The following is a 22,292-nucleotide window of genomic DNA, read 5'->3' as shown; positions in this document are numbered from 1 at the left end:
GTAGGACACAAGGGTAGATCATAATGAAACTTAATACACACTGAAAAAACAGACTCCCTTACAGGCTATTAGAAAAACTGTGTAAACAAATACATGGCCTGACGGGCATGTGTGGGCTTGTGTTTTGCAATGCAAAATGCAGTCTGGAAAGGTTGAAACTGCAAGGAAATAAGCAATCATAACTTCATCCAACTATGACCTACTCCAAAGTACCCACTGGGCAAACACTGGTGGGGAGGAACCTTCAGAAAGCTTTGATTAGTATCAGATCTTACTATATAGTCATCAGCAGAAAAATGCATTTCAGGAAGTGTACCTTACCTGAATGTCCATACATGGTTGCAACACATTCGCCAGAATAGAAATCAAAGATGGAGAGGTTCTTGTCAGAACAACTAGTTGCAATGTAAAGACCAGAAGGATCTGTTTGCACCTGTTTTAGGAGATGAGAAGTACAAAGATCCGGTGAGAAAGTGCCTTCAAACTGCATGCATATGGTCCAGAATACCAAAGACAGTCATGATAGCTAACAGAATAAAAGGCAAGTAGCTTGCACAGGATTCCAACTGAATATGAGCCTATCCAGCATCCCAGGACAAATCTCCAACCTGGCTGAACTGTTAAAACCAATCTCCAATATAATCAGGGACTAAAGGCATTTACATTAAAAGCCTTCATGATTGTGAAGGCACCACCATCAACAGACAGGCTTATAACTCTCTCTCCTACCTCCCTTTAATCACTCGGGTCTTGCTTTCTTCTAAACAAAACCCACACACACCAAGACTCACACACCCCAAAATAATCAGAGCTGACAGAGTTAAGTGAAACATTAAAAGACTCCAACCTTGAGGAGAGAAACCAAAAAAGAACTCAGCACTGCAGAGAAATTATCTTTGATAATGATGCTGTCAAATCTCCAGCATCTGCAACTCCTGTTTTGGCGCTGGTTTTGCTTTGGGGTTGATTTTTTTGAGCAGTTTTTGTTGTTCATTTTCTGCTTGGTTGTTTGGGGTTTTTTTCCTCATATACATCCACTTGTGACTTTATCTTGAATAAATATAAAACCCCCTCCAAATGCCTCTCTAGGTCTAAAGCAGCACTACACAGCAAACAGCTGCTATCAGCACATGTCCTGCTTTGTCCTTTGTAGAACTTTATCGAACTGAAAGTGCCTGGGTGTTGAGGGAGACGTGGTATTTAATTGATAACTTTTTGTTGGCTAAGTTTATTTTGATGCTGTATCTTCTGCTTCCGATGTCACTGTTTGGGTTCTACTCGTTAAATTGCAACATGGTCTCAGAACAACAAGCCCAGAAAGTTTAAATTCCAGAGACACCCGCAATCCCTTGGTTACACAACTGTCCTAAGAAAATTGACAAAGCAACATTTAAAAGTAACTGAGATTCCTCACTTGAACTACACATGAAAAGAAACCAAAACAAAACATGAAGTTTAACCATGCCAAGTGCAAGGTCCTACACCTGGGTCAGAGCAATCCCAGACACAGCTCCAGGTTGGGCAGAGAAGAGATTCAGAGCAGCCCTGCGGAGAAGGACTTGGGGGTGCTGGTCGATGAGAAAATGAACATGAGCCAGCTTCAGTGTGCGCTTGCAGCCCAGAAAGCCAACCGTATCCTGGGCTGCATCAAAAGGAGTGTGACCAGCAGGTCGAAGGAGGTGATCCTGCCCCTTTATTCTGCTCTTGTGAGACCTAACCTGGAGTATTGTGTGCAGTTCTGGTGTCCTCAACATAAAAAGGACATGGAACTGTTGGAACAAGTCCAGAGGAGGCCACGAGGATGATCAGGGGACTGGAGCACCTCCTGTATGAAGATAGGCTGAGAAAGTTGGGGCTGTTCAGCCTGGAGAAGAGAAGGCTGCGTGGAGACCTCATAGCAGCCTTCCAGTATCTGAAGGGGGCCTATAGGGATGCTGGGGAGGGACTCTTCATTAGGGACTGTAGTGATAGGACAAGGGGTAATGGGTTAAAACTTAAACAGGGGAAGTTTAAGATTGGATATAAGGAGGAAGTTCTTTCCTGTTAGGGTGGTGAGGCACTGGAATAGGTTGCCCAGGGAGGTTGTGAATGCTCCATCCCTGGCAGTGTTCAAGGCCAGGTTGGACGAGGCCTTGGGTGATAGGGTTTAGTGTGAGGTGTTCCTGCCCATGGCAGGGAGGTTGGAACTTGATGATCTTAAGGTCCTTTCCAACCCTAACTATTCTAACAACCTCCTTGGGCAACCCATTCCAGTGCCTCACCACCCTAACAGGAAAGAATTTCCTCCTTATATCCAGTCTAAATTTCCCCTGTTTAAGTTTTAACCCATTACCCCTTGTCCTGTCACTACAGTCCCTAATGAAGAGTCCATCCCCAGCATTCCTATATGCCCCCTTCAGATACCTGAGCAAGTACCAGCCATAAAGTGTAGCATCAATTTTCCATTACTATGGCTTATAAAAAAAAATCTATAGGAATTATAACAGGCAAAGACAAAGAGAACTTATTTTTCTCTGTAAAACAAAAGAGGTGACACTGAACAAAGTTGTTCACCTTCCTCTCTCTACCTTTTTATCGACATGCAGCTCCACCTTAAAAATCCTAACAAAAATAGCTAAGAAATCCAGAATAGACTCTCTGGAGCAGAAAGTAAAGGATTAAAGTAAATGGACTAAAGCATCACCTGATAGATATTGGTGCAATTCTACTTGCTTTTACAGCATGGGCCTGTGCCTCACTTCAGAAACAAGACAGAGAAGTTATGTATCAACTTTGGCATTCATTGGCTCTTTTCCTGTTTAGCCTAACAGAACCCAAATACATTACCAGCCCTTAAGGATGGAGATAGGAGGAAGAAGGATTAGGGACAAAGTATGAAGTGAGCAACAACCACCACCAAAACAAGTTACTGTGTCCAGATTTGTATTTAATTTTCCAAGCCCTGAGCTGCATCCAGGAGGGAAAAAAGGAAAAGGGACGAAAGAAAGAAAACCACTTACTTTGATGAGGGTGCCATCTTCACCTTGGGATCCCTTGTAAAGCTTCTTCTGCTTCCCACTGCTTATATTGAAAACCCTGAGGGAGATGACATAAACCAACATGGTTCATTTCGCCCAGGTACTGCTCTGAGGCTCTTGTCACCAGGATACTTTTCTCCTTCTGTTCCTCATTGCATATGAGATACAGGGAATAGCGCCAAGCCACAGGAAGTGGAGAAAAGATCTCTATGATCTATAACCACCAACCACTTAAATGGCTCAAGAAGCAGCCTCAAAAGTAATGTTGAGGCCCCAGACTGGAGGATATGATATCAAGCAGATTTTCTGAATTAAAATTGATGCTCAATTCTCAAACAGGTAATAAAAACAGAGTATAGCATCATGGTACTGAAGAGGAGATCAAAAGGGAGGGAGAAAACCTTGTCATGCCTTTTAATGACTAATGGTGATATAGCAGGAATAGCTCCTAATAAGCTCCAGTTAGTCCTCCCTGCTATAAGAATGCCTGTGGCTCCTTCATATTAAAGGTAAAGGTTAAGAGATCAAGACCCTTTATTTACATGCATGGATTCTACTTGTCGGAAGACAGTCACATCCAGCTCCGTTTTAGGTTCCTACAGCCTCAGCTGTCCCAAAGAACCTCACAGCTTCTCACTAGACACAACTTTAAAAGAAAAAATGACCAAAGCACAGAAGTTCTTGCCCCACAGCTCAATGATGTGCCAAGGAAGACACACTTGCTCTCCCAGTAGAAAGACTTTGCTCTGCAAAGCAACCCAGTGGGAAGCCAAGGGTCCCATAGGTATCTGCATATAACCACAGGTTTTTATCTCTTTTTTTTGTCTGAAAATGCTGTGCCAAATAGGAACAATAATGGAGATGAGGTCCCCTTGGCCAGCTCATTTATGACTGCAAAAATATTTTCAAGACAAGTAGCAAACTAACCTGATGTTACGATCCTGGCATCCAATAGCTGCATATTTCCAGCTGGGGTCCACATCCATGTCATACAGAGTGGTCTTCCTAACAATGTGATGTGTTCGGGTAAACTGAACCCCTTCTCCTGTCTAAGCATGTGGGTAAAGATTGTGTCAAAATCAAGTAGTTAACCCATTATCAAGAACTCCTAAATATAGACGAGTCTTCTCACACAGCCAGCACAAACCAACCATTCCCATTAACCAGGTCTGCTGGGAGCAGCTGGGACTGTAGGCACAATGAATTCCTTCCTCTAGCCCTTACTCTTTCACCACTTCTCACAATAGCCCTTGCAGGGAAATAAAAGCAGATATCCTAACAGCTCTCTGCTCTGCATCTTGCTGAGAAAGGTCAGGCTGGGAGCAGCTGCATGCTTCACAGAGCTAGTTCTCTGTACGTGATCTCTTGAACTGAGTCAGTGGGAGACACTAAGACTGAATATCAACAAGCTCATACAGAAACACTGATATCACTCTTTAAAGTACCTCCTTTGTGGAGAGACTATTAAAAAAAAAGCTGTAATAAGGTTACCTTCTGTGCAGTGCGGAAATAGATGCTTTTGTCTGCCCCACAGCTTATCATTCGCACCTTCCCATCATTGGCTGCAACAAAGAGGCAGGAGCCCATCAAAAGATAAACACAGATACAAGGTGGAGAACATGTTTTAATTTATACCATTTATTCCAGTCCTGATTAGCTAAGACTGACTCCTACTTAAGCAGCATGATGCTGCAGCAAACAGAAGCCCGTTCTCAGGGACAGCATTTATTAATGCTCACTGTGCTTGAGGCCTTAATACAGAGGCTTTACACAACATATTAGGATGTAATTTTGTTTTCTCCTTCAACAGTAATGCTCATGGGGTTATTCTCTGTGTGCCTGCCACAGCACCCTGTTGCAGTATGACAAGTTCACACTCGGTATGAGCTGAAGATGGATAATGAAGACTGAAAAGTGCCTAAAGTCAGCTGCATGTTTCTTGCTGCCCTGTCTTACTGCAGGCAGGCTTCCCTTAGCAGTCTTTTGTAACCAATCTGCTCCTTCAGTAAAGCAACACCTGATAAATCTCTGCATAACAAAAATCCCTGTGTAATGAAAATGGCAGCAGCATTGCAGCCACACCTGTGCCTGGCCACGTACCCTAATGGTACAAATCCTGACCCTCACCCATGGACTCAGCTTCCTGATTTCAACTTGAACCTGCCTTGCTGCCATGGGTTTGGCAGGCACTGAACTGTGGCTGAGCCAGCTCACTGCCTCCAGATTGATCCTGATCTGCTGACCTGTCTTACCACTATGGATTTGACTGGATCAGGACTATTGGCTGGATCTAGTTACTGTCACTGGACTTGAACTGTTCCACCTTGTTCAGGTACTGTGCGACTTTTCCATTGCCAGTAAAGGCACTACCTTTTACTCCCTTCCTGTGACCCTTGGCTACTGGTTTCCCCTGGCAGAGCAGCCAACCCTTGCTGTTCCTTGACAATACATCACACTCATGTCTGACCATCAGTAGTACCTGAGTGCTGGGGATGCAATGTGCTCCATTACCATGAATGCAAAGTCTTATACCCATTTGTTATGACAAATTTACTTGTGAATAGTTAATTCCAGAAGATTTTTGTGGGTTTGGGGATTTTTTGGAGGACAATTGTGCCACAGTTCTCCTCATTAAGAACAGCATGTAGCCATCTGACAACACTTAAAGGGAGTAAATCATTACAAAAAACAGCTTTCCAAAGAAATGCTGAGGACTTCAATCACAAGAGGCTTTGTGAATGGGGAGGAAGGAGAAGATTAAAAAGCAAAAGGGATAAGATGGCAAGTATAGTCAAATATCACCTTCTGTTAGGATATTGCAGCTATAGATGATGACAAAAAAAGCAGCTTCAGCCCTGACCTAACCCAGTGTTTAAGCAGTTAAAATTACTTTACAGCCACTATGGGACAACAGCAGTGCTCAAATTCAGCTTTGGAAGGAAGCCACGATTTTCTACCTGCAAACTTGACAGCAGTGATGGAAGAAGAATGTTCATCCAGGGTCTGCTGCAGGCTGTAGTCCTTTCCAGCATCCAAGACATGAATCAATCTATCCCGACTGGCTGAGGCTAAGAGCTTTAAGCCTGTCAGAGTTAAAAAGAGTGCAAGACCATTACTAAAAAGTCATGTGCTTTTCCACTCACTATTTTAAAACAGCTTCTCAAATCATCTTAGGGACATCATACTGTGGGTAACTGCATGGATGGACACAAAGGAATGCCCCTGCATTTCACACTGTGATAACAGGCAGAACAATTTTCAACCTCAACCTACAATATTCCAAGGAAAAGTATGAGAAAGAAGCCTCTTTTGAAGTCTGGCTCTACTGGCCCAGTGCTACAAGCCTGCTCTGAAATTCAGGAGTAGCTCAGCACTGAAGGTTCTGATATACCATGGCTGGATGTACTGATTTGTTCAATGCTACATTCATATGCAAAAGGGAAGAAGCTCAATTGCATTTACCGGTGTCAGGTTTGGAGTACTCCAGACACAGGATCTCAGAGTCATGGGCTTCCACCTTCAGCATTTCCCTCAGAGACTGCAACTCATATATCCTAAGACACAATACAGCTGAGTTCAGTATGTTTAATAAAATTAGCAAGATCTGGTTTTCATCCTCATGCCTGCCCAGCCCACAGTCTGCACAAGAAGCGCCTTGGGATTACCTGAGAGTGCCTATCCTGTCCCCCGAGGCCAGATGCTCCCCACTGGGACTCACACAGACAGTGCGTATCCCCACCTTCGTATCCATCACTTGTGCATCAGCTTTGTCTGCACTTCCTGCTGAGTTGTAATCAGTGTCCAGAAGTACCTGAGTGTTGTCATCTACATAGATGATTTTCATCAAGTCCTGGGGATACAATACACACAGAAATATGAACTAGTTACAAAACATTAAAGTGAAGCATCTGCCTTAGAAACTGGGCTCCTAGCCAACATATACACTTCATCAGCAGTAATGCTGTAATCGGTGGGATCTTTTACCTAGGTGCAAGCACTCAGCCCCTTCATATTGCAAGATGAAAGTTTCACAGCTGTGTCTCACAATCACCCTTTGCAAATGATATCCCTTCAAGCTAGAGACTAACAGCATGTCCTGCACAAACAGACAAGCTCTGGGATTAGAGATTACAATGCAGTAGGGGACACAGCTGGAATATGAAAGACTTCTAGGGATCATCCAAATTAAATCATGCCTTTTGAGAACTGATGGGAAAAGGAGTAGTTTTTCCACCATGAGCAGACTGCTGAGAACAGGCAGGTGAGGGCTGCTGTGCTCATGGATCTTCCAGCACTACTGAGAATGGAAACAAATGTCCATAAGTAATCACTGTTCTGTACAAGTATCCTCCCTCTTATATAGATGAAGTGAGTGTAAACTGCTTCTCATTTAGTTCTCCCAAATCTCTGCCTCATTTAATGCACCTTTTCCAAACAAATCTTAAAGTAGTTACATACTACAGAGATGAAGAAAAAAGTGAATCAGCTCTCCTGCAGCATATGGGATGAGCCATTTGGAAGAGACTAAGCTAAGTGAATCCTTGGGTGGTTTATGGAAAAAGCAATAGTCCCCTGGACCATTTCAGACAAGCCATCTTTCCAGCTGATACTTCTTGCTCCCCATTCATGATTCTTGAGGTTCATACATTTTACCAGACTTCGCTCTGTTTACAGAGAAGTTTGTGTTGACTCAGAGATCCAGAGAAGTTTGGGCTTTAACTTGGGAATACCTGTGCATGAGGAAGAGCAACCCCAAGGGCCAGAAGATGATCAAAACCTAAGATCTTACGTTGCTGAGGATGTTGCGGTGCAGAGCTGTGCCATGAATGTTGGAGCTCTCAGTGTTCCACAGACGAATGGTGTTGTCAGAGGAGCAGGTGATGAAGGAACCAGGGGGAAGGCATGACTGATTGCTGTCCTTCACCTCCGGATACATCTACAGACAGGTAAAATCAACTCCTGAGTGAGACTGCCTGACAGACATGAGTAGCAAGTTTCAAAACAAAATGAAAGTGCTATCCTCTCCTTTGTAAAGGTGAAAGCCAACCACTTCTGATACTGAAAACCTGTGTGCAGACCACAGCTTCATAATCACTTCAAACAAATGCTCACTGAGCTTCTCCGAATGTAGAACGTCTCCTTAAGAGGCGTGCAACAAGCCAGCATCCTTTGATTCCAATAGTTCAAGGAACGACTCAAAGACCACACAACAACAGCTGTGCAGCAACCTTTCACTGTTGTTTTCAACTTTCAACCTCTACTGTCCATTTATAATCCAAAAGGAAAGGGTGAAATGCACTTAATAAATAATAACAGAGTCCTCAGCCTCTTCCTATTTTTTTCTTTCCACTTCCCCCTTTCCTGACCACTGTTGGACATATTTCAACATATTACCAATTACACTGTTTCCTATACCTCCTTTCCTTCCCTCTGAGAGAAAGCCAACCAGACTGACTGGAAGATGATAGCCACTTGAGAGGCTAATCACGGATGTCCTGGTAAATAGGTTAAGAAAGATCGGAGTTGCGATCTTACCACTTGTTTCATTCCTCTGACTATGGAGCACTTACTCACCACAGACTTCGACTAATTCCTTTTGAGGTCAGCACTAAACTCTTGTGTGTTTTGTGAAAGGAGCCCCTGCATTCACCTTTGTGCAGTTCTGCTCCTTCTCCCACCTCTCACCGTCTAATGGTGGGATTCTTTTTCCCGGTAACACACTGCACCTTAATGCAGTTGGCCAGACACTGCAGTGCAGCCAAAGAGCTGTTCCTAGCTCCAACTCAAGCCCCGTAGCAACCACACTAACCACAGGAGGAAATTTGAGCCAATTCTTTCTCTCTGCAGTAAGTGTCTGCATTCAAATTCAGCAGCTCTGCAGATGACTTCTGCAGCTGCAACTGCAATCCAACACTTGTGTGTAAAGACAACATACCTCAATGTTCCACACGCAGGAAGAGTGGTACAAAGCAGAGTACACCTTGCCCACTTTCTTTGGGTCTTTGACATCCCACACATACAGGCTGTGGTCGTTGTATACACAGGAAAGCCACTGGTTGGTGGGGTCAAAAGTCAAAGCAATCGTGTCTGGATACTTCGCATCAGCCATACCAGAGAAAAGACGACTGCACAAAGAGAGAACAACAGCCTGGTTAGCCTGCACTCCCTCAGAGTGGCAAGGAGTCAGGGCATGAGAGGTCAGATTGTCCACAGGGCACTGGCAAGGTGAACAGTACGCTGTGGCATATATAGGTAGAGAGTAGCTGGCAGGGAAGACCTGTCTCTTGAACAACCAGAGTCCCAAAAGACGCCTGAAAGCTCCATGGCAAAACTCATTCTACTTGCCAACCAACTCAGAGTCCCGCCACAGAAAGGCCATTGACTTTCCCTGAGGAAGGACTAAACAGAACACTTAATCATCACTGGAGATCATCATCATTTACCCCTGCCTAAACTGGTGGTAAAAACCAAGCCAAATAATCTCAGAACAAAGGAGAGGATCACCTTTAGGTGGGTACTCTATTTTGCTTACTGATTGCAGAAACTGCTCTTGTGTGGGACCAAGCAGAAGAGTACATACTACACTCAAAGAGAGAGAAGCACACCAACACAAGGGACAAAGGAATGATTCATTTCAGCAGCAGCTTCTCTGACATGGTTCCCTTCCACCCCTAACCCACACATAGCTTGGGATGGCATGGGGGCCAAAGTTCATGTAGCACACCAAACAACTGAAGCCCTGCTTCTGCAAGTGCAAAGCTCAGAGTGATAGAAGAACACAGCGCAGATCCTATGGAGAAAACAAGTCCTTGATACAGTCGTGGGCAGTTAGTTACAGGCAACTGGCATCCTACAGACAGGCTCTGGCATGCACTGGAATATAAGGAGTCCTGTGTTTCCAAGGTTTTTTGGAAGTAATTAAAAATAAGTAAATAACTTATTAAGATGTAATCAGTGCTACAAATGCATGCTTAAAACTCACATGAATATTTCTGCTAGACTAATGCATGAGAACAACAGAGAGTATTTTTAAAGGGTCCATGTATACGACTGCTTGACTTTAGCTCTACCAGAAACTGGTAACATTTTAAATTGGTGTTCCTTTTCCAGCTCCCTTACTGGAATACCATTGTATCCCACTTCTGGAGAAGGGCTATACAGTGCACTGTTAGAACCTTTACATCAAGTTCCCAAGAAAAGTGTAAAGAAAATCTGTTATGGGGTTGGGAGTATACATCTGTAGATGTGGGAACTTCAGATATCCAGTGAGACAATGGCTGGTAGATTCATACACCTTTGGATTTCATTCCTCAAAAGTGACAGAAGCAAAACAAGGTAATGTAAGATTGGGAAAGCCCCCAACCAGAACTGACAAACAGCAACACATGAAGGATTTTCTCTAGCATAAGTCTCCACAAGCTGGCAGACAAAACTGTACAGAAATCACATTACCCTCCTCAGAAGGTGAGAAACAGAGCTAGGACAGAAGATACTAGAGCAAGGTAGGAAAACAAGACAACAAAATGCACAAGATTGAGTCAGTACAGACTACAGACAGTAGCAGATTTAGGTCTATACAAGATTGCAAGAGAGCCTGGGCTTCTCTTAGCAACATCATTATACTGCTACAGAGGAGAGTCTTCTGTAATAAGTGATAAACAAAGGATGTACCATGGTACAGGAACAACTGAAGTATGCCACAGCATCCTGTGCCCTCTGCCTGCTTGCCTATAGCAACCAACATCAAAAGGCCACCAGACCCAAGCAATCCCAGAGAGATGCAGAGCAAGATATGCTGTTCCATCCAGCAACTGGCTTTGGGCTGTAGCCCAGCCATGCAATGCAACCCTGCAACAACTCAGGCAGATCTGCAATAGGCTGCCAGTTTTAATCCATATAAAGAGCACACACCAAATGGCAAAGATCTGGGGAGCAGTTCTAACCCCCACAAGCCTCCCTTGCTCCCTTCCACCCTCTCCACGGTACCTGGCCTCAGTCACACTCGCGATGTCTGTTCCCAGGTAGTGCGGCTTTGGCAGTGTGGTGACAAAGTGAAGGTTCAGAGGGTTAAAGATCCTCACGGTGCCATCAGCACAGCCACAGAAGATGTAGTCATGGTTCACAGAGATGCAGTTTGCCACAGTGGTCTGAGGAGGACACAACACACAAGAGGGTGAGTAAGCAGTGCACTCTCACTTCAAAAGTCACCAGACACATGACAGGGAGAAGAGCAAACTGACAGACAAAGGACTCATGGTCAGAAGAGCTGAAGTTGAGCCCTGGGAGTAAGGAAAAGCCTAAAAATTCAATATTCCTTTCTGAGGAGTTTCCTAACCACATGCTATTGTAGATTCCAAGTGGCTAAGGAAAAAGCCCAGTTCCCCATTGTGCTTTCCCTCCCCACTGGGAGGACAGCAGAGCCACGCATTTGCTCCAGATGAGCATCTCTGAACAGTGGGGATTTTGTTCCTCTGTGACATTCAGCACCACCAGCAGGCAAGGAGCACTTCCCCCTGTACTAGAAAAGCCAATACACTACCTGTCACACGGGGATATGAAAAGAAAAAAAAATGGATTTTTTCCCTTCCCATTGGGATCTGTACAAATGGCAGAAAATGGTACGAAATGGAGTGTGGTGATAAGGGGATGAGTTCAACGCAAAACTTTTTTCCAACTTACTGTGAAGCTGTCTGTATTCTGAGCGAGAGTGAAAGGCAGATTTTAGAGAAGAAAGGAAAGAAAAGAAGAGGCATTTCACTTCAGTGAGAGCGTGCAAAGGTTTTTTTCCCCTTGATTTTAAGACATTGGATCCTTTCAGGTGCCATCTTACATTCAATTGAAAGGAAAATAAGTATGATCAAATTCTTAACTATGAGCCAATCTGGTGGTTTAGAATGGCCAAACCAAACAGTTCCTTGGGAACCATCATTTGAGATGTACAAGCCAAGTAAGACACTGCAGAGTGGGCAGAAATCAAAATCTTTCTAAAACTCCTGCTTGTCCAGGCCAAGCCAGGAGCGACAACACAGGGATTGCCAAAGCTATATAAAGGACATTACTTCGCCAGAAAGGCAGCAGCTGTAATATTGAGGTTTGAGAATGAAAAAGCTTCAATAATTAATAAAATCCCTTTGCCAAGAAACAATGCTATTTTTGCATGGCCTGCCAGAGGAAAACAAAGTGGCAGAGGCCCAATGACTTTCACTGCTGGTGGTCAGCTTGTGCTTCAAGTGCCCTTATTACTGCTTGTTCCTGTTCTACTTCAGCAAGCACAAACATTGCAGGACAGGAGGATGTAAAACTCACCCTCAGCTCCACCCACTTGTCCAGCAGCCTTTTTTCATTGAATTCACAGAGCAGGCCTGAAGATGTGATGCAGAAAGTACTGTCAGCCTTTTTGCCCTTTCCACAAGCCACGTCCGTGAAGAAGTTGTTCCTCAGTTCTCCAAGCAATCCCGAGCGACCTAGCAAGGGGACTGTGGCATTGACCTACCAATAAAACACAGTTTGTTAGGAACAGAGTGAGGCACTCCAAGCAGACAGACATGTTTTAGAACATCTAACACTGAGTGCTGAAGTGCCTCAAAGAAAAGAGAGCTGCAAACAGCCTACAAGGAGAGGTAGTGACATGTTTTACTTGCTGCAGACCCATTGCTTGCACAGTGTATGGGACCATCAGTATCAGTGCATCAGGGCAACAGAACACTATTTATTCCACGAAAACTGTGCTTCCAAACATATGACCGAGAGACAGCAGATCAATCACTGGAACAACAACCCTTCCATGGCCAATGTGTGACTGATACCAAATGCCAAAGCAGGGCCGAAGCATGAACGAGGAACATCTGTTCATGAGCATCCAGAAAAATTCCCACATGTGGATTCTGTTCCCCAGAGAACAGAACAGCTGTAAGTTTAAACACCATAGTTGACCCTTCAAAATAACACAGCACCAAACAGCTCTCCCCACCTCTGTGCTCCAAGGGGTTCAATGACTGCAGCTCTTTCTAGTCTTTTGTCCTTTATTATATGTGACTATTAAAGAACAAGCATGCTGCTATACAACTCCAGGAGCCGTGCCTCCACATCAGTGCAGCATAAGACAAGGTTTTGGTGCCACCAGCCCAGAGGGACAAAGACGTGAGAGCCAGAGGTGAAGGGCTATCTTTGAATCACCACAAAAATCAAAGAGCTCCCACTTCCCACAGCTCACTGGGGCAAAACCCATGCTGCTGCAAGATGGAAACGCCTGGTCACAGCTTGGCCTTGATGCACCTTCTCTCACCTTAGAGGTTTTGCTGTCATCCAGGTACCAGAACTTGATGTGTCGATTTCCAGCAGTGACAAAGTAACTGCAGTCCTCTGAGAATGACACAGCCGTCACTTTACTTGAGACTTTGTTGGCTGCCACTACGATGTTTTTCTGGAACATAAGTGTTTAAGTAGCTTAGTTTCTTTGCTCAGAAGCAAAGTGAACTCACTTCAGTTACAGGCACATATCCACTACAAGCGCTGCAGAAAGGAAAAGATGAGGCCCAAACTATTCCCCATACACCCCTGAAAACAACCTCCCACACACTAGCTGGGAGCATTGATTGGCAGATAGTACAATCCACATTTACATTCAATTCCAATTCCACATTGACTGGGATCGAGAACAAATCAGCAGGCACTAGTGCCTGCAGGAACTTGGTGTGTGAGTCATAACAAACATGTTGGTTTCACAATCACCAGGAGCTCAGAGAAAACCTATTTCCCTTTCTAAACAGCAAAAACACAAGAAGTTGTCCTGGCTTCCAGGCAGCAGTGAGGGCAAGACACTCAAGGTGGGGAACAGGTTCTTTTCTGCAGGAAAAATAATACTGATTCCTCCATAAATTCTCTCTTCTCTGTAAAGACACTATTGAAAGACCCGAAACACAAAAAGACCATGCCTTTATTGGAAGGGACAAAGCAAAATCTGCAGCACTTCACATGTGCTCTTCAATATGTCAGAGTTTGGGAAAGGAGGAAGAACGTGGCACAGACACAAGAACAGAAACGGACACTGCCCAAGCAGAACAGTCAGATAGCAGGAGCTCCCTATCCACAATACCAGCACTCAGTCTTTCTCCCCTGCCTTTCCTCAGGGATTGGTAGAACTGAGAATAAAAATGCCTTCCCTTCCACCTGTGGTGGATTTTCAACCACGCAGCACATGGTTGACAACAATGCAAAAAAAGCAGTAATAAAACCATCACCATGGAGGACCCCCAGCCCAGACTAGGGGAAAAGCTAAGGGGCCAGCCATTAACATAACTTCTTCCAAGACAGCACACAGAGAAAGGCTTAGGACCTTTGTAGACCTCAACATCTGGATCTCTGCTGTGGTCTTTCTTTAGGGAAGCAAGGGGACCCTACAGATATCAGGGGTTTTCTTTTCCATCACAGTCAAACGACTAAGTCTCCCAGCCAGGAAAAACAGGAAACTGAAGCAGCAACATAGCAGATAGAAGGGTTGTGGTGAAAGGTGCAGGGATGTACTTGAGGAGATCTGTATTGATATCTTGATCTCAAATTCTTCTTTGACTTTGGTCACATAAAATCTAGTTTTGATACCCAGTCTGCAAAATAAAGGCTAGCTGGACCTCCCGATAGTCACAGCCTGAAGTATATGATTAAAGTGCATGTTCTTCAGTGCAGAAGAATAAAATAGTCTTTACCTCACAAGCTCTCATGCACATAATTATAAATAGGATCACAGTGAACAGGAAAACCTGCATAAGCAAGGCAAAATGAAGCTGCTTGTACTGTCCCACACATGCCATGCATTGTGATCATCTCTAAGTCACTACTTTCATTTGTATAACTGGAAAGAACTAAAAGGCTGAGCAGTTTTCAACACTGACATACACAGGTGTTATCACTATATAGTTCAGCTATACACAAAAATAGCAAGGTCAATTTTCAGCTCATGCAGGAGAAAACTAACAGTGAGATCTTAAATTACAGCACAGAAAATGTGATAAAGAGAGTAACATACTAAATGGGCACAGACTTACAAGCTGCAAGAGAAGAGAAGGCTCCAGGGAGACCTTAGAGCAGCCTTCCAGTATTTAAAGGGGTCCTACAGAAAAGATGGGGAGGGACTCTTTATCAGGGAGTATAGTGACAGCACAAGGGGTAGTAGTTTTAAACTGAAAGAGGGTAGATATTAGGAAGAAATCCTTTACTGTGAGGGTGGTGAGACACTGGCACAGGCTGCACAGAGAACCTGTGGATACCCCCTCCTTGGAAGTGTTCAGGGCCAGGTTGGATGCAGCTTGGAGCAACCTGGTCTAGTGTGAGGCCTCCCTGCCCACAGCAGGGGCTTGGAACTAGATGAGCTTTAAGGTCCTTTCCAACCCAAACCGTTCTATGATTCTATAATCAGGTGAGATTTAACAGATGCATTGTGGGTTCTGTAAATCACATCTCTTTTTAGAGAGGATTACAGCACCTAAAGCAGCAGCAGGAGCTGAATACGTGCTTAACATTTACTAATACAGAAGCCTAATGACAATAAATGTTTCTTTCCTTATATACAAAAAAGCACACACTTGAATGTTTTCTAGATGATAAGACATGGGCTTTGTTCCCACAGTGCTGACCCAACCCATTGGTAGACAGTGACTTCCATTGGCTTTCACCCACTGTGATTTCCCTATGTTCCCTTTCTTAGTCAACGAGGGTGGGATCGTACTATTGCAAACCCTGACACAACAAAAACAAAACAAGCCAAGAGCACGCACTACACCACAAAAGAATTCCCTGACTGATGAGAGTTCCCTTCCTGACCCTCATAAATTAGCTTTTAATAAGCCCCTAAGAAAGCTCAAGGTTTTGACAAGGTTTCAAAGTCCAGGCTTTTCTGGCTGAACAGCAAGATGTCACATGTCTCCAAGTATAAGGAATATCCTTTCACTGAAGTGACTCAGAGCTTCCCTAAGGGACCATAGTTCTCCCTAATGTCCAAACTTGTCAGTGTCTATGACTGTCAAAAAACAAGTAACAATAACAGATGTAAAAAAAAAAAAAAAAGAAAGACAGAACTGTAATAGTTTATGGATAAACTGCCAACTCCATTTAGCAATACCTTGTGGTCCAGCCAACCTCCTAGACAACTTACCTTCCATGACCACACATTGACAATCATGTCATGCTGGTACCCCACCGAAACGATGTACTTGGAGCTGGGGGAGAAAGCCACACAGGCCACGCCATACTTGTGCTCCTGGAGCTCAGCCACCTGGGTTCGCTCGGCCACATCCCATACCCGAACCGCTGGCATGTGTCCACTCTGGAAGAATAAGAACAGACTGAGAACAGGGAACAGAACCCCTGAGGTCAGTTCTGGCAGATTCAAGCATGTAAATATGTGGGGACTGGTAAAAGGTGTCTAGATGGTGTGTTCACAATAGGTTTAAAGGTTCCTTTGACTTTTTAAAGCCCAGGTTGAGGCTGACACCATAAGGGGCATACGGATTTCAACAACCTAAGGAGTATATGTATTTCATAATGGAAGAATTAATAATCTCCCCCGCTACTCACAGAACAGCCAGAGACTAGAACAATACTTTTGATGCACATCCCTGTCCTTTGCAATGGGAACTCACAGTCAGATCATTAAAAGGATTATAAGATCGCATCTCTAGATTCAGTGAACCAAAATGCCTTCACATCCTCTGCTCCTAACACAACACGGTCATTTGAGATCTCAAGCCAGGTCATGCCATACAGAAATATGACATGACTCTTGTGGTAACTATCACACACTGTCTGAGGGAGGCCTCTGGGAGAACAGCAATATCATTTCTGTCACAAAGGTACCACAGATGCATGCTGCCTGAAAAGGTATGGGCAGGGTAGTGTCAGAGAAAGACACTGAGGGAGCAGAGCCTCTGGTTTTACACTTTTTCTCCAGAGAAACAGTTCACAGCCTTCATAAATGCCAATTCAGCACCTTCTGCCAGACAAGTTTGCTCTTCTGTTTGTCTGTTTGTTATTAAACCAAAATAAACCAAGGAGCACAAGAGGAGCTGAAATGCTGGCTAAAAATACGCCCGAGGGGCAAAGCCTACTCAGGAGCCTGCTCATGGTTTCTCATCGAAGTCTGTCAAAACTGTAGCTTGCAAAATAACATATCCATGGCAACATGGTACGTTTTCTGATCAATTTTAAGTCAGTCAAATGACTGTGTGGGAGTGACAAGTCTGATCACAAGGGGAAGTCAAAGCTTTAAGAACTCAGAACTGCACAGGTTTTAATTGTCTTGTTCAGAAGCTTTGCCAAGCTTTATCACCGTTTGTGGCCTGGAAAAACACCATGGTTAGATTTTACTGCAGTTCTCCCTCCTGCCAGGCAAAGGTCAGGTCTCAAGGTGTTTACCAAGATGTTACCATGAGCTGAATCAGCTGCTCTTCAAAGCAATTGCTGTACTTTAGCACATCTTTATATATTTCCCAGCATCTTAGTATAGACCCCAAGACCTTAAGAAATTGAATTTGTATTTCATCATCACCAAAGTGAGCTGTGTGTAATCCCCATGGATGAGGAACGTATGCCTCCATGGGAGCAAAGAAAGAATGCAAGACAAAAAAAGAAGGAAAAGATCTGAAATACATAAAAGACATTTAGTACGTCTTTTATGTATTTAATGTATTTTATGCATTTAACATGCCTATTATGTATTAAGACATTTAATATGTCTTTTATGTATTCAATATGGCATTTAATATGGCAGCCAAGGACTAACCTCCCTGCTCTCCTTCCTAAAAAGCCAGCCATGAACAAAACTAAGGTGTTAGTAACCAGAATTAGAATGAGGCAGCTAAAAGTGAGCTTGACAAAGTGAATCAGAAAGCATTTCCCGATGGGACAGAGGTTAAACCAAGACAAGACTGCTGATACCGGCAGGGGACACTGCTACACTAAGTAATAACTCAAACGTCAGACACGTGGGAGGATACTGAAAAGAGAAATGGCTTTACAACAGGGCAAGAGGAGACATGTTTTGTAACAAGGCAAAAAAGGAAAAGCTTTTCAAGCATAACTTGAAAGGCTTTTTCTTCCTTTTTAAACCTGAACTTGCCATTTACCCCAATGATGTTCCAAACTGAGAAGTTTGAGTTGTTAGAAAGAAAAATACCCACTTCATTTTTTACCATTATTTCTACTCCACATGAAAGGAACAGCACACCAGACATTAAAAAAAGTAAAGGATAAAGGAAAGAAGGCACCAGAATAATCAGAACTGAACACCAGGGATAAAAAAAATATGCATTATATATAATTCTAATATAAAGAGCTTTTATCACATTAAGACTTCTAGAGCGTAAGGAGGCATTAAAACATACTATAGCTATAAAACCTCATGCTTTCACTAAAAAGTTAATAACAACCACAGTCTCTGATGCTCTAATGGATACTTGTGCTTACTTTTTCAGTGTCAAAGGTAGCCTCCATCCCAAAACACTGTCATTTCTATCCTTGGCCTGATCAATGCAAGATTCAGGCCCAGCTTGGGAGCCACCCAGGGACGTGACAGCTGCCATCATGGGGCTGCACTAGGGATGAGCCCACAGCTATACAGGGGACAGTCAGCACTTCTGTGGATTTCTAATGTCCAGCAATTCCAGCCTCATGGCACAGCCTGTGCCTTGAACTTCTAATGCAGAACAGACATACAGTGGACTCATCCTCATTCTCCCCCTTGGGCATGCTTGGAAAGAGGAATCGATTGTCTCCCCCAGCCAAACATGCAATGCCAAACCACAGGCACCAGTATCTTCTGTCACTGTTCCTAAAGCTCCATTCCACGTATGCTTTTCACTTTTTCCACAACACTGTTACTGGCTTCAGTTACTTCCTAAATCCTAAAAGGACAACGCTAACCTGAGACTGAGATTAAGGACCATCCAAGTACTCCTCACTGATGCTAGTGTAGAGCCATGCTGTGTGAACTTCCACCTATTTTCATTCTACTTTCAGTCCACCCAGAGATGCAACACTGAAATAGGTTTGCCTATGTCAAGGCAACTCTTGTTTCTTCTAACACCCTCCTGCCCCACTTCAAAATGCGATGGACAAGGTGTGCCCTCTCTCCTCTCGCACTTACCTCTCCTGTAACCAAGTATTTTCCATCTGGAGAGAAAGCAAGTGCTGTAATTGTTTTCCTAAAACAGAGAAAATGACACTGAGAAACATTTCCAACATGTGATTTCATTTCAGTATATTAGGACTGGGGAGTAGGTTTGGACAAACTGCAAAGAAGCTAAAATCACACGTAACAGCCTGACACAATGAGTTGCCTTCACCAGAGCTCTAACACTTGCTATGGGGATTCCCTACTGCCCAAGTCTCAAGCAGCATGCCCACAGCACCAGAAAAGCTCCAGAAATCAAGGTTCGTCCTTGTGCCTCTATTGGAGATATGGAACCATGTATCAGTCCTGGCTTCAATAATGAGGCCACAGTTTTAGGCGGAGGTTAGAAAAAAGCCAGATAGCATTAAGTTCCAGTAAGATCTCCACATCATGCCTATTAGCAGTTCCTCATGGGACCACAAAGTTTTTGAGGTGGTACTTTGTTAGCAACAGCACCTCACATTAGAAGGAGCTGCAGTCAAACCAGCAGGCAGCCTCTCCCCAGGGCAGCTCTCACTGAGGGGATTTAGCCTGGAGCAACAGCACCTCCTGCACTTCACTCAAGCCATAAAACCTTTGAATTCACCTCCCACAGAAAGCAAGCCCAGCTTAAAGCTTCACTCACCTGGAACTGTTTAGAATATGGTGTTGCTTATTTTTCCTAGGGTTGAACAGCACAACAACACACCTAGATGGAGGAAACACAAGAACAAAAATAGTTGATAGGACCATGTGTATCAAGAAAACTAAAGAGCTATCCTTGCTGGCAGAACAGCAGCAAAAGCAGACCCAAAAAGCTGCTGCATCCCCTCATCTCATACACTGAGCTGGGCTTAACCAGAAATCACAAAGAAAAAGAGCAGCCCATAGGGGAATCACAACTGTCTCCCATGTTGAGGAGCTTCTGACTGCTTAAGCTGTACAGAAAGGTTAATGCCTTGGTTTCAGATGGGATAAAGTTTACCTTCTTGCCAGTAGTTGGTACAGTGTTGAGTTTTGGATTTAGTATGAGAATAATGTTGATAGCAACAGCTAAAACCAACAGTGTGTTAAGCAGTGTTTATAATAAGGAAAGGACTTTTCGGATTCATATGCCTGGCCACAGGGGCACAAGAAGCTGGCCAGCCAGTACAGCTGGCCCCAACTGGCCAAAGGGATATTCCATACCATATAGCGTCGTGTGCAGTACATGAACTAGGGGAAAAGCTGGCCAAGGGCAGCTGCTGGGGAACTGGCTGCGCATCAGTCAGCGGGTGGTGAGCAATTGTACTGTGCATCATTTGTTTGTATATGCTAATTCTTTCATCATTATTATTATCATCATTATTATTTTCTTCCTTTTCTGTCCCATTAGATTATCTCAGCCCATGAGTGTTCTCAGTTTTACTCTTCCAATCCTCTGTCCCACCCCTCTGGTGGGTTGGGGCAGGAAGGGAGCATAAATATGATGCTTAGTTGTCAGCTGAGGTTAAACCATGACAGTTTACCATGGAAGTTTATCCAACAGCCCTAATGGATTATCTCCCCTGCCATAAAAGTGACCCTATGTACTGGGCACCAAACCAGCATGTCTAGAACAGGGTAAGAAAGTCAGGAAGAAGGAAAGAGGGGAACTTTCTGAAAGGGATGGAAAGAAGGGGAGGTAGAGGGGCTAAATTTCTGTGCCTGGCTGTAATACAAGACTGGACAAACACAGCTGAGTATAACACAAGAAGTGGCTAGCCAGTTGAGAAGTGAGACATACGATGTCAAAAACTATTGACCCAAAGGACATATCTGAATAAACAACTCGCTCAGGAGCCTTGCAGAAATCTCTTAGCAAGATGAACTGCAAAAGCAAGCAGTACCAAACTCCTTATAAGCCATATAATCGCCTGCAGTGGGAGCAGAACAGGTGATGATAGCAAGGGGAGTGAAGGAGAAGCAGCCCCACTTCCCCACTAATGTTGTCCACAGCACATTGCTTTGGTGCCTCAGCCCATCACAACCAGTCTGGGACAGTTTGGGTACAGGAGCCTCCCCCTTCTCTCCACAAACACCCCACACACAGTGTTTAAATCCTCATGTAACAGCATTGGTCTAATAGCAGAGAGCAGTAGTGACGAGTAACAGAAAACGCATGGCCCTGACTGTACCTCCCAAAAGCATCTCTGTTACGTGAGTACAAGGAGGTAGAACAGGAATTTCTCTGGTGACCTTGTGCCCTACTTCTCACTTCACCTCTAAAATAGAAATGGTGGGGTTTGCCCATCCCTCTGCTAGTACATACTGCCAGAGCTTGGAAAGCACCAGCTCTTCCTTTGCTGCAGTGCCAGGGAGTGCTGCGGGATGCCCCTGTCAACAGCTTTCGCCGCACTGGGGACTTCACTCACATCACCATTGGCCTGGGGCTTGCCCACAGTGCTACAGGCTGTGCCAGGCTACAGACATCGCTCAGGGGCGAAACACACAGCACAGAGAAGTAGAGGAGCTGGCCTGAAGCAGCCAAACAGCCAGGCAAAAGCTGAGACATCACAGACATGTACTGCAGCACCTCACCCACAGACCTCACCAATATTTCCATGCTGGCAGTGCACACTGCTGCACAGATTTAAGCACACCTGAAGGCCAAGGCAATAAAGGCATCAAACCCTCAATAGTTAAGGCAACCAGCCATGGCTGGAGACTTAATCTTGTGGAAAAGCAGGGGAAGTGTAACTAAGCAGTTTGCTCAGGCTGGGATTGATCCTTCTGCGCTTTTTACCCTGGGGAACCAATCTGGAGAGTTTCAAGTCAGAGCTATGCTATGTATTTCTGACGGATTAGTGTAAAGAAGCAGGTGGTTTGTGATCCATTAACAAGTCAGGGAGGTTAAGCCTTGCAAATCACAAGATATGAAATACGAAGTTAGCAAATGTGAAAATCTATCTAATCCCAAGCCTCCAGCTAATCAGAAAAGCCAAGCAAAACCCCATTATGGGCAGTAGGATAGGGTTAATGGACCAAAATCCTGCTGAGTTATGACAGCAATGAACTGTGCTAAAAAAAAAAAAAAACTTAAGAATAAAGACACAGAAACCTGGCAAAGACTTTCCTATGCAGCTCTGAAGTTTCTGGTTTTATTGTGAGGAACT

General features: G+C 44.2%; 1 protein-coding gene across 5 annotated transcripts in view; it reads right to left on the bottom strand.

Annotated features, from left to right (window-relative positions):
- MAPKBP1 (mitogen-activated protein kinase binding protein 1) overlaps positions 1 to 22,292 on the bottom strand; it is a 96,122-nt gene that overhangs the window by 24,548 nt on the left and 49,282 nt on the right. For 4 of the 5 annotated variants that reach the window (XM_061343798.1, XM_061343800.1, XM_061343802.1 and 1 more), the window contains exons 4-19: positions 19,805 to 19,867; positions 19,153 to 19,210; positions 16,165 to 16,335; positions 13,303 to 13,440; positions 12,324 to 12,506; positions 11,697 to 11,714; positions 11,004 to 11,164; positions 8,953 to 9,142; positions 7,807 to 7,953; positions 6,683 to 6,867; positions 6,480 to 6,571; positions 5,975 to 6,100; positions 4,509 to 4,579; positions 3,945 to 4,066; positions 3,000 to 3,075; positions 322 to 433 (exon numbers count right to left, since the gene is read on the bottom strand). In XM_061343798.1, the coding sequence (XP_061199782.1) occupies positions 322 to 433; positions 3,000 to 3,075; positions 3,945 to 4,066; positions 4,509 to 4,579; positions 5,975 to 6,100; positions 6,480 to 6,571; positions 6,683 to 6,867; positions 7,807 to 7,953; positions 8,953 to 9,142; positions 11,004 to 11,164; positions 11,697 to 11,714; positions 12,324 to 12,506; positions 13,303 to 13,440; positions 16,165 to 16,335; positions 19,153 to 19,210; positions 19,805 to 19,867 (1,913 nt within the window). The remainder of the gene's footprint in view (positions 1 to 321; positions 434 to 2,999; positions 3,076 to 3,944; positions 4,067 to 4,508; positions 4,580 to 5,974; positions 6,101 to 6,479; positions 6,572 to 6,682; positions 6,868 to 7,806; positions 7,954 to 8,952; positions 9,143 to 11,003; positions 11,165 to 11,696; positions 11,715 to 12,323; positions 12,507 to 13,302; positions 13,441 to 16,164; positions 16,336 to 19,152; positions 19,211 to 19,804; positions 19,868 to 22,292) is intronic. The other variant, XM_061343801.1, reaches the window with a different exon arrangement.

Source organism: Neopsephotus bourkii, unplaced genomic scaffold, assembly GCF_033783945.1.
Source record: "Neopsephotus bourkii isolate Nb327-2 ecotype Australia unplaced genomic scaffold, CSIRO-AGI_Nbou_v1 NB_1825, whole genome shotgun sequence".
Lineage (NCBI taxonomy): Eukaryota > Metazoa > Chordata > Aves > Psittaciformes > Psittacidae > Neopsephotus > Neopsephotus bourkii.
Note: the sequence above shows the minus strand (reverse complement) of the source record. Positions and strands in the feature narration are given on the sequence as shown.